The sequence below is a fragment of the Tachyglossus aculeatus genome, chromosome 9 (genome assembly GCF_015852505.1).
Source record: "Tachyglossus aculeatus isolate mTacAcu1 chromosome 9, mTacAcu1.pri, whole genome shotgun sequence".
Classification (NCBI taxonomy): Eukaryota; Metazoa; Chordata; class Mammalia; order Monotremata; family Tachyglossidae; genus Tachyglossus; species Tachyglossus aculeatus.
In genome coordinates this window covers 16,682,242-16,694,289 of record NC_052074.1, presented here as the reverse complement: position 1 = coordinate 16,694,289, position 12,048 = coordinate 16,682,242, and the positions used below count along the sequence as shown (strand labels likewise).

At 40.6% G+C, this 12,048-nt stretch overlaps 1 protein-coding gene across 4 annotated transcripts in view; it reads left to right on the top strand.

The window, feature by feature from the left end:
* PAK5 (p21 (RAC1) activated kinase 5) overlaps window positions 1–11,256 on the top strand; it is a 232,499-nt gene extending 221,243 nt beyond the window's left edge. For all 4 annotated transcript variants that reach the window (XM_038751594.1, XM_038751595.1, XM_038751598.1 and 1 more), the window contains 4 exons: window positions 2,284–2,410; window positions 6,015–6,140; window positions 8,428–8,562; window positions 8,984–11,256. In XM_038751594.1, the coding sequence (XP_038607522.1) occupies window positions 2,284–2,410; window positions 6,015–6,140; window positions 8,428–8,562; window positions 8,984–9,139 (544 nt within the window). In that variant the 3' untranslated portion in view covers window positions 9,140–11,256. The remainder of the gene's footprint in view (window positions 1–2,283; window positions 2,411–6,014; window positions 6,141–8,427; window positions 8,563–8,983) is intronic.
* The last annotated feature ends 792 nt before the right edge of the window (window positions 11,257–12,048 follow it).

Here is a 12,048-nt window from a genome sequence, read left to right as displayed (position 1 = left end):
GGAGCCCCAAATCTGGAATTTTTTTTCTTTAAACCTACTCAAAGCTATCTTCCCATCAGTGATGTTCTTGGAGCCTGAATTACAGGGTAGCCTTTGCTACCAACCAGAAGGGAACACCAGACTCCAATTTCTTATCCAGGTGCACTGAACTACAGCTGGACCAGAATCCCCAAGCAAATAAGAAAATATTTATCTACCAGTTCTCTAGCACCACCAAAAAAAGGAATGTCACCACTCTGCCTTCCCAATAGCTAGTTAATTGTGGCATTTGTTAAACATTTACCATGTGCCAAGTGCTGATCAATCAGATCAGACACAGTGCCGACCCCATTCATTCATTCATTCAATCATATTTTTTGAGCACTTACGGTGTGCAGAGCACTCTACTAAGCGCTTGGGAAGTACAAGTTGGCAGCATATAGAGACGGTCCCTACCCAACAACGGGCTCACAGTCTAGAAGGGGGAGACAGACAACAAAACAAAACATGTGAACAGGTGTCAAGCCATCAGAATAAATAGAAGTAAAGCTAGATGCACATCATTAACAAAATAAAATAAATCGAATAGTAAATATGTACAAGTAAAATAAATAGAGTAATAAATCTGTACAAACATATATACAGGTGCTGTGGGGAGGGGAAGGAGGTAGGACGAGGGGGATGGGGAGGAGGAGAGGAAGGAGGGGGCTCAGTCTGGGAAGGTCTCCTGGACGAGGAAGAGAGCTAGCTTGGCGGATGGGAGGAGGGAGGGCATTCCGGGCCAGGTGGAGGACGTGGGCTGGAGATCGACGGCGGGACAGGCTAGAACGAGGCACAGTGAGGAGGTTAGCGGCAGAGGAGCGGAGGGTACGGGCTGGGCTGTAGAACGGAAGAAGGGAGGTGAGGGAGGAGGGGGCGAGGTGATGGAGAGCCTTGAAGCCAAGAGTGAGGAGTTTTTGCCTGATGCGTAGGTTGACTGGTAGCCACTGGAGATTTCTGAGGAGGGGAGTAACATGCCCAGAGTGTTTCTGCACAAAGATGATCTGGGCAGCAGCATGAAGTATAGACTGAAGTGGGGAGAGACAGAAGAATGGGAGATCAGAGAGGAGGCTGATGCGGTAATCCAGTCGGGATAGGATGAGAGATTGAACCATCAGGGTAGTGGTTTGGATGGAGAGGAAAGGGCAGATCTTGGCGATGTTGCGGAGGTGAGACTGGCATTTTTTGGTGATGGATTGGATGTGAGGGGTGAACGAGAGAGCAGAGTCGAGGATGACACCAAGGTTGCGGGCTCGTGAGACGGGAAGGATGGTAGTGCCGTCTACAGTGATGGGAAAGTCAGGGAGAGGGCAAAGTTTGGAAGGGAAGTTAAGGAGTTGTCTTGGACATATTGAGTTTTAGATGGTGGGCAGACATCCAAATGGAGATGTCATGAAGGCAGGAGGAGACATGAGCCTGAAGGGAGGGAGAGAGAGCAGGGGCAGAGATTCATTCATTTAATCATATTTACCCCAAGCAGGGCTCATAGTCTTTCAGGGAAGAGAATGGGTATTTCATCCCTATTTTGCAGATGAGGAAAAAAAAAAGCACAGAGAAGTTAAGTGCCCAAGGTCACCCAGCAAGTGAGTGGTAGAGCCTGGATTAAAATCCAAATACCCTGACTCCCGTACTGTGCTCTTTCCACAAGACCATCCAACCTACTCCCATTAGGTTAATGAATAAAATATTCTTACTAATCAATCATTTCAATCAGTCAGTCATATTTATTGAATTCTTAATGTGTGCACAGCACCATACTAAGTGCCTAGGAAAGTAACACTACAACAGTATAACAGACACTTTCCCTGCCCACAACGACCTTATGGTCTAGAGGGGCATAAATCAGTTCTTGCTATAAGCTAATGGGCAGATGCACAATGGCATTTATTGAGTACCTCCTGTGTTCAGTGAACTGTACTAAGTACTTAGGAGCGTACAATATAATTTGATGTACAAAATCCCTTTCTTCAAGGAGCTTATGAAACAGTCATGATGAGAAATAAAGTTGCATTGAATGATACTTGACTGCCTAACCTATGTCATTGCCATCGAAAATATGGCAGCAAAAGTTAGGGACAGTTGTGTAACATCCCTTTACAAAGCGAATGGTCTCAAAGCAGCCAGACCTGCCCTGTAGTCATATATAGTTTAGTCCAGTAAATGGGCTGCATTAGCAGAACATGTAGCTTTCCATTGTCTTTTTTGAAAATTCCTCTCTTGACAATATTGTTAATTTGACAAGAAATGTGCTCATTTGCTCTATAGGATGAATGAAGAACAGATAGCTACAGTTTGCTTATCAGTTCTGAGAGCCCTGTCTTACCTTCATAATCAAGGAGTTATTCACCGGGATATAAAAAGTGACTCTATTCTTCTGACAAGTGATGGACGGGTAAGATATGAATGTTTTTCTACTAACTCCAGTGGTGAAAACCGACAAGTTTATTGAAGCTTATATCATTAACACACATTTTAGTCTTTTTTCCAGAAGACTCTTTCTCTTGGTTCCAAGACTCTCATACTCTACCCTTCCCTGCCACCCTCAGTGGCATTAAACAAGGGAATTATCACTGTAGCTGAACTGTCTGACTATTTCTTCATGTCAATATGATTTATCTCCGGACTAAATTTAGCCCATGGTTATCTTCCTTAACAGTGAGCATTGATTTGAGGAAGTATGCTAAATTTAATCCTTTTTTTCCTCCTGCAGCAATTCCATCTTTAATGGAAGGTATAGTCACATGAGTTATTGTTCAGAAGAATTCATTACATGACTTTAACCCAGAAGTGTAAGCATTAATAGATCACTTTTCTATAAAAAGGTTCAGGCCACGTCTCTCCACTCCTCAAAAACCTCCCACAGTTACACATCCATCACTGCATCAAACAAACTCCTTACCTTCGGCTTTTGGGCACTCAATCAGCTCTCTCTCTCCTACCTTACCTCACTAATCTCCTACTGCAGTCCAGTCTACACTTTGCTCCTGTAACACCAACCTATGCATAGTTGTGATAAACAAGTACCATAACAAGTTCCATAATAATTTCCACCTGCCCTTCTCTCTCCGCCATTCTAGATCTCCTACATTCTGCCCTCCTCTCCCAACCATTCTAGAACTCCTTCCTCCTGCCCCGTCCCCTCACCATTTTAGAGCTCCTCCCTTCTGCCCTCCTCTTCTCACCATTCTAGATCTCCTCCCTCCTGCTCCCCTCAATGTTCTGGATTGCATCCCTCCTGCCCCCCTTTTGCCCACAATTCTAGAGCTCCTCCTTTCTGCCCCCTCTCCTATTCTAAAGCTCCTCCCTCCTGCCCTCCTCTCCCCACTCTTTTAGATTTGGTGATCATGAAACATATTGTGCCAAAGGATGAGCTTCAAGCCCTGAACCTCTCTTTTCATTACCCCAACCTCTAACATGTCATTTTCCTCCACCCTTGTTACTTTACCGCGTCCCTGGACCCTGAGATTCTCCAGGAAGTAAATCAGGTGAAACGTCTTTGGTAAAATTTATCAAATGTCTCTGTACCTACAGTCTCTAGCTTCAACCCAAAACAACTCACTGGTGGGTTACACAAATATATAATCTTTTTTCTTGTTTTCAAGGCTCCATAGTCTTCCCCCCGACCCTGGATATATTCTTTTTTTTTTCCTATTTATTTTAAGGTTCACTAAATTCTATTTGCATACATTATGCCAGGATCTAGACATATGGAATTGAGGTTTTAAGAAGTGATTTATGGGCTTTATTATGAGCAAACTCTGGTAGACTAGTTCATAGTGCTGCCTTTATTCAGTAAGGTGTTGAGACCTCCCTTTATTCTGATTTCTACTAGCCTAAATAGGATCACTAAGGGGAAAATATACTCCTAAATGGAAAAGTTGCCCAGCTCTAACCAGAATGGGAAATTACTCAGACCATCTGATTTACTTTCAGGATCTGCGTGTCATATTTCATTATATGTTTTACTCCAGTATTCATTATCTTCACTGTAGCTATATTTGAGGATATGTTGTGTGCAATTGTCTCTTTTTAGGAAATTTTCTATGTACTTGAATGAACATTTAGATTTGTAAAACCACTTTCAGTCTTACAACAGAGGACTAGGTCAAGCTTCTAAACTATGTATCATTTGTACTCACCCTTTTCCTGTTATGGAGAACTTTGCTAATTTTTTAAAAGCCATGGAAAGAGTAGCCCATATTGATAACCATGTGGCTATTAAGAAAAAAAAAAGTGCTGATAAAAAGCTTTACCAGCTTATTCACCAACTCTTTATTATTTCAATATCTTCATGTTTCCTATCCCAAAGCTCCAGGCTGGAAAGGAAAATAAACTTAAACCATAAAATATGTTCCTTATTTATCCTGTTCACCACCTGCCCTGTTCTCTTCCTTTTCATTCCAGAGGCGTTATTACCAGAACAGTAGGCAGCCAGAGATGATATCTAAGTGAATAAAAGCACACAGCACTCTCTTGTTCCCACTACTATGTTGTGTATATGTCTTACTAATCTTTTGAGCAAATTTTCCCTTTGGAAGTTGCTTATATGTGCCTCTGGTTTTTCCCCTTGTGATCTTGGGGTTTAGGATCCATTGAGGCTAAAAGCAATCAATAAATGCTATGTATTGGGCACTTACTTTGTACAGAGCACTGTACTAAGCACTTGGGAGAACACTGTTCAACAAAGTTGGTAGACACGTTCCCACCCACAAGGAGTTTACAGTCTAGAGGACTCCCATCCCCTGCCCCTGAACTACATGCATCTCTAGTATATTTCTTTCTTCAGCAGCACCTCTGGAAGATCCCTCTCACTGGGACCCAGGGTCCTCTGGAGGGGTGGAAAATTGGCAGTGACTGTCCAGAAGTGAAAAAGATGAGGTGGCGATTTGGGATAGGGATAGAGGGCCAGGGGGAGATTAAGGGCACACTTTTCTCCCCTGACCAAAAATCCCCCACTCTCTCCCCAGCCCTCCTGATGAGATTCCACGAACCCCTCCATGCCTTTCCCAATGGGTCTCTGAAAGGCTCGGAAGGGCTCATTGGGAGGGGTGGGGAGATGTTGACACACAATTGGTCAGGTGCAGGTTGTGCTGGGAAAAGAAGTTTAGAATAGGATTCCCACACTTTACTTCCACGGAGTGACAGAATTCCACTCTAGGTGAGTGGCCCAGGCCCCACAGCCACTGGGGACAGCTCTCCAGCTAGGAAAAGGCAGTGCTTTGTGGTCAGGCATTCCTCTTTCCCTAGGAAAGTTCTTGCTGACCTTCCAACCAGCAGGCACATGGCAGTGTAGTCCAAACTTGCCCACTCTGTAACTAGGACAATTTCCAAGTTAAAATCTTGACACAGTTGGCCTATAAGTTGTCTATTTTTGACCTTTCTTTAGTCCTTCTCATGCCCAATTACTACTAACTGTATTCCTCAACATCAGAATTTTGCAGTAAGGAGGTAGAAGTAATAATACTGATGGTATCATTAGTATTTAGAGTGCCCATTGGATGGAACGCACTGAACTAAGCACTTGGTAAAGTAGGACAGAAGCAAGAGGCACATTCCCTGTCCACAGGACATTTACACCCTGGAGGTACTTAGACTAGCCAGAGAAAGGGCAAGAGCCATGAGAAATTTTTGCTAAAGGCAGTAATGGCCCTCAAAGGGCACAGTCTGGAGCCTGACTGATTATATGGAATGACTTATCCCTCCTCCTCTTCCCAGCCCCGCCAGTCCACAGGTTCAGTTCTTCCCTCTTCCCAGCTGAAAAATGGTTGCTAGGTACCATTACAGAAGGGCTGATGTCTCCTTTAAATTACCTGTGAGAGAGACTAATTTAAATGAGGGAGTCACTTCATCTTAAATGCAAGTAGCTGTTGGTTACCTAGTTACTACTCCTGGCTGATTCTCTTCTGCATAAACAAAAACTCATAAAAGGCTGATAGATTTTTGCTCTCCTGCTGCAAACAGAAATAACTTGTTCCATCTCATTATTTCTTTTTCAGATAAAATTATCTGATTTTGGTTTCTGCGCCCAAGTATCAAAAGAGGTCCCAAAGAGGAAATCACTGGTTGGAACACCATACTGGATGGCCCCTGAGGTCATATCTAGACTACCTTATGGAACTGAGGTAAGTAAAAAAAGTTCATTTGGCCATCACATCACTGGTGGCAGCCATCACCTATGGCAATCAAATTTAGCATTCATTTGTAAAAAAAACCTCTAGACTAAGGTGTTTTCTGCCTGATCACATAATTGATTTGCCAAAACGTTGGAAAATACCCAAGGCTATGTTTCCATACCATCCACTTTACTCCATACATTCTACCTTTTCAGAAAATAATTTGCTTTCTTTGGTAGTATGTTAGAGCCTACCAGAATTGGGAAAACAATGATTAACTCAAATGAAATGATTGGGGCAGTTTACTTCCACAGTGAACCAAGAGGAGCAGAGGAATTTCGTATGACCAAAATCATTGTCGCTTGGGCCAGTTACCTGAATTCTACTCCCCAGGCACCTTCTAGGTGTAATGACAGAAAAATTACCTGAACTTAAAAGATATAACCCTGGAAGATCCTTAAAAACAATAAAGTTAAAATTTGCCTGAACCTGGAAACTAAGTAAGCCCACTAATCACTAAGGATGTGTTGTAATCCTTCTTTAATAATAATAATAATGGCATTTATTAAGTGCCTACTATGTGCAAAGCACTGTTCTAAGCACTGGGGAGGTTACAAGGTGATCAGGTTGTCCCTCAGGGGCTCACATTCTTAATCCCCATTTTACAGATGAGGTAACTGAGGCCTAGAGAAGTGAAGTGACTTGCCCGAAGTCACACAGCTGAAAATTGGCGAAGCTGGGGTTTGAACCCATAACCTCTGACTCCAAAGCCTGTGCTCTTTCCACAGAGCCACACTGCTTCTCTGTTGTTTTCTTTAGTTTCCTTATTTTGTAACCATGAGGATACTTTTCCAAGTGCTAGGTACAGTGCTGTGCACACAGTAAGAGCTCAATAAATGCCACTGATTTATTGATATATCAACACTTAACATAGGGTCTTAATGTGAGTTTTTGATTATAGAACATCCAAAAGATTTTTGACTTTAGGGAGTGGCAGTCATTCTGAAGTAAAGTCAAATCATTCAGAAGTAAAGTCAAACTAGATGTCAATTTTCAAAATTAAATCAGGACTGAGGTTAGTTCCAATAATCAGGGTTTGGATAAGCAGATAAAATTGAATTCAGTTCTCTCAGAAAGATGTGTGCCCTGAATTTTATCAGTTACCCAAAGTTCCTTTTGCCTGTTTATCTAAACTAAGCTTCATTCAGACAGCCAGTCTGTCAGATTCTCGAGATTCAGGTACTTAGTTTGCTCTTGTGGTTATTTCTTCCTTATTTTGATTCACAGCTCCTCAATCAAAAGTAATTGATTATCATTCTTCTCTGTATTCTTTGCATCTAAATTTATGGAGCAGAGTTTTGTGAGTGAGCTTTTGAAAAACAATGCAGAAAAATGAGCCCAAAAAGAGAAAGTTCTGAATATAGGGCAGAGTTTCATTTGTAGTTGGAAGACTTTGCTATTTCACAATTATATGCATTTTAAGTAGACCTTTCATTCCTATAGAAGGATTTAGTACATGTTCTCCCTCGTACTTAGACTGTGAGCTAGAGATCAGACAAGTGAGACAGGGACTCTTCCCAACTTGGATCTACCTCAGCACTTAGAACAGTACATGATAAGTGCTTAACAAATGCCATAATAGTAGTAGTACACAAAGCTTCAAGATTTAATAAAGTCTGTCTTCCCAGACTAATGGCCACAGGTGAAGAAAGGCTTTCAGAAATGCTCAGAGCCTCAGAATATGAGGCACTAAAATTGCACTGATGGAATAGGAGTTGATGATATTTCATGTCTTGGGAAATAGAGTCAGAGCCAAACTAGGAAGAAATGGATATTTTTATTTTCAGTAAACACTTCTACCAAGGTTCAACCCTAAAGTCACAGACAAGTACTTTATTTTAAGCTCTTACTTGGCAGCTATCAGTAATCAGTGGAAGATGTGTAAGAAAAAAGGAATGGAATGATTTGGGTGTTATTTTAGTGGAAGAAATATGGATGTAAGATGGATAACAAGTTAGGTCCCCCTGGAAAGAAGTTGGGTGACACTCCGCCCTCTGTGACTTTTCATTCATTCATTCAATCGTATTTATTCATTCATTCAATCGTATTTATTGATCACTTACTGTGTGCAGAGCACTATACTAAGTGCTTGGGAAGTATAAGTTAGCTACAACTTGTTGTTTGCCTTAAGCATTGCCAAAGACATTGTTCATGGAAGCAGAGTGCACATTTTCAGTAAACATTACAAGCCTTGTGCAGTGTTTGCCCCAATTAACCAACTAATTGTATGTGGCAGGTGGATATCTGGTCCCTTGGCATCATGGTAATAGAAATGATAGATGGAGAACCTCCTTACTTCAATGAGCCTCCTCTCCAGGCGATGCGGAGAATCCGTGATAACTTACCTCCAAGAGTGAAGGACCTGCACAAGGTTAGAAACTGCATTTGCGTAGAGAGACTCAGCTTAAGCCATCTCTTTGCATTGTTGAAAACAGGGCGTAGTGCTTGTAGACTTTCATTAGTAAATGTGTCACTTACGTTATTTGGAAAAGCAGTGTCTTTGACATACTGTGTTCTCTATGATGCAGTGCTGTGCCTTGGAGCTGCCAGGCCTGGATTCTTAGTTTTCCTTATATTTTTCACAAATGATGTCAGAAAGAAAAATGGTCAGGAGGCTGTGTATTTCAACGCCTTCGTAGCTCTAGTGTGTTTCAAGCTTAGAATGTTTTTTAAAAACAACTGCTTTTGCTAGATTGCCTTTTCGGGGGAACTATTTTGGAAAAAATCAACTGTAGCTAGAACATGGTAAGGTATCTGTGTTTTGACCTGTTCATATCACTGTGATGTTACAGGTTTCCTCAGTGCTGCGGGGGTTCATAGACATGATGTTGGTGAGGGAGCCTACCCAGAGAGCAACAGCACAAGAACTTATAAGGCATCCATTCTTGAAACTGGCAGGCTCTCCTTCTTGCATTGTGCCCCTCATGAGGCAATTTAGGCACCGTTGAATGGAAGGTTCAAGCAGGAGCCCAAAAAAGGCCTTGACAGACCGTTGGGAGTTGGAGTGGAAACCGTGGGAACCATACAAACAACCTGTGTGTTTCAAACAAGTGCTATGGAATTGATCCTGATGATAAAAAAAATTAAAAAATGATTAGATGATCTCCAGGGGTTTGATGATCATCAAGACCCATCACGTGTTACTGCTGGGAGATGCAGCCATGCATCTCCTGACCTATGGAGTGGTTGTTTAGAGCCCAGCTACCGCAGGTCATAATTTTTTTTTAGTCCTTTAGCCAGCAAATCAGAAGGACTCTAGAAGCTCTAGTGAAAAGGTAATATTTATGAGAACATATGTAGGATAATCTGCAAGATTTTGCTTGAAGAGAAAACTACATGGCATTTCTATTTAAAAAAAAAAAAAGCAAAACACTTTTCTGGCAAAAAAGCACTTTTTCCCCTAATTGTAGCAGTGTAATGGATTTTGAAATGAATTTGTAATTTTCTGTACAGTACTTTTGATAATTTATAGTATTTTGATGTCATGTAGTCGTATTAGTTGAAGTAATACATGTGTCTTAGAGTTTAAACAAAGCCTTTCGTACTTTTTTATCCTGTTCTGAGAAAAACAAGCCTTTAAGAATTTAGAATACTGGCCGAATTTCTATCACCTTCAGCTTTAGGTGAACACGCTTCTTATTTTAACAGAAACCTTGGTATGGCAGGGTGACAGTATGGGAATGCCGATCATAAAATGTATTGTCTACTTTCCCACTAGAGTGGGGATGGAATGCCACATTCTCCCAAAAAGTAAATCACTTTCTTTTTCCTTGCAAGCTTGGCACTTGGGTAAGCTACATTAACTCTCTCAGGCCACTGGAAGTCAATTTAGTATACTGCAACTGTAGAATGCTCAGTGGCACCCCAGTGGCCTGGAAGAGACCCTAATTTGCACTCCAGGAGTAATTTCCTGAAGTGAAATATATTCACTGGGAGAATCGGACTCATTTCCAAAAATAGAATGCTCCTTAATGGCTTCATGAGATTATCCAATCACAGAAAAGAGAAGGAAAAAAAAAATCGAGGTTGCGATTGGTGTATTCATTTTTTGTTCACTGTTTCCAGATTTATGTGCTGTAGAACACCAAACTCACTTTTTCAGAACTTCAAGGATGAGTGTCTATTAGCTGTCCTTCAATTTCCTCATTTCAGTCTATATTAACTTCCATACCACAGTATTAATTAATTGTCATGTGATGGAAGTCTTAATTGACTTGGGTTGAATTACTAAGGTGGTAACTCACCAGTTATGATCTGACTTTACTTGTGATCATGTTACAATGTGTTTTCCATATAGACAAGTTGTGCTGCTGTCTAGACTTTGAATGTTGATAACATGAAAGACTACTATAATAAATTTTGTGTTGCTTGTTGGATGAACTTGCATGTTACAGTAAGCCTATGTAGATTTGCCTTTAAAATTTTAGAAGTGCTACAAAATCATTATTTGTTCTTCTTAATTATGCATAAAACATAAGCCATTATTTACCAAACTGAATAGAGGTTTTCCTAAAAAACTTCAACCCGAACTATTGTTATAAATATGAATTGAAATTTATGAAAACTCTGGCTAGTCTGAGGAACATTGCAGATTTTTACAATGTGTTATTGTCACTGGAGAGAAAACTGAGCGTAAGGTGACCTGCTGCTGAGTAGATTTTTTCCCGAGTTTTCAAGGCAAGAGATTCATCTACTGAGGGAATCCTGAATTTTGTTTCCTTAAAGTCAAAGAACAAAAGCATGTGTTCCTACATATGAAATTTTAAAATATAAAGGCTCAGATACCAGAAACACTTCAGTCCTGAAATTTCAGATGAAGGACTGCATTAATTAAACCAAGAATTTGTAGAAGTAAAAAAATTAACTTTTTATTAGCCAGAATATGGAACTGTTATGCCTTTGCATAGAAGTGAATTTTGGATTCAAAACATTTTCAATGGTGTAATGAAAACTTTTCTGTAACTTTCTTATCACTAGATATTTTTTAAAGGTCTTCATTGAGTTTACTGGAAGTTATTGTAGCTTTAAAGGTTTTGTGAGCACCAATATTGACAGAAAAATGCACATGCAAATAAAAAAAATAAATGGTTGCATTTTCCCCGTTGTGGTTTTATACCTATTCTGATTTTCAGAGTCTGGAGTTTACTGGACGAATTTAAAAAGGTCCCGTTGTGATTCCAGATAGGATGAATAAGCGTTGGTGTAAAATGACATAAAACGGGCAGCTTTTAACTAAGAATCATAGGCACAGCATCAAACCCAAGGAAGGGCCTGTGGTTCTGAACAAAGGAGTGCATCTATCTTTTTGCACCCCTCCCTTACCCTTTATCTATCTGTGTATCTCTTTGTCTCTTTCTCCCTCTTTTTCTCTCTCTCTCTCATGGATGGCCATAAAGGTAGACAAGGAAAAGTTTAAGAAGTGAACATTGTAAAAACCAGGTGAGTTGTAAATAATCAACTCGAAATGTTATGTGCATGTTTTGTTGGGGCCAAATCAGGTAGAGTTTAAAGTGTGACCAGGAGGTAACTAAATTCATAAAAGAAAAAAGAGTCATCACTCTATCTCTGAGAGTTTTTCTAGTGCTCAGACTTGCTTGAACCAGAGTGCCAAATTACTGTTATTATTAAAGTTGTTCTTTATCAATCGATAGATCAGTAGTACTTATTAAGCACTTAATGAGTTCAGAGCACTGAACTAAGCACTTGAGAGAGTACAGTACAGCAGAGTTGGTAAACATGATCCCAGGCCACAAAGAATGCACAGTCTACAGGGAGAGAGACATTAGACTAAACTACAAGCAGGGAAAATAGTAGAGTATAAGGATATGTTCTTAAATCCTGTGGGGAAAATTAGCAG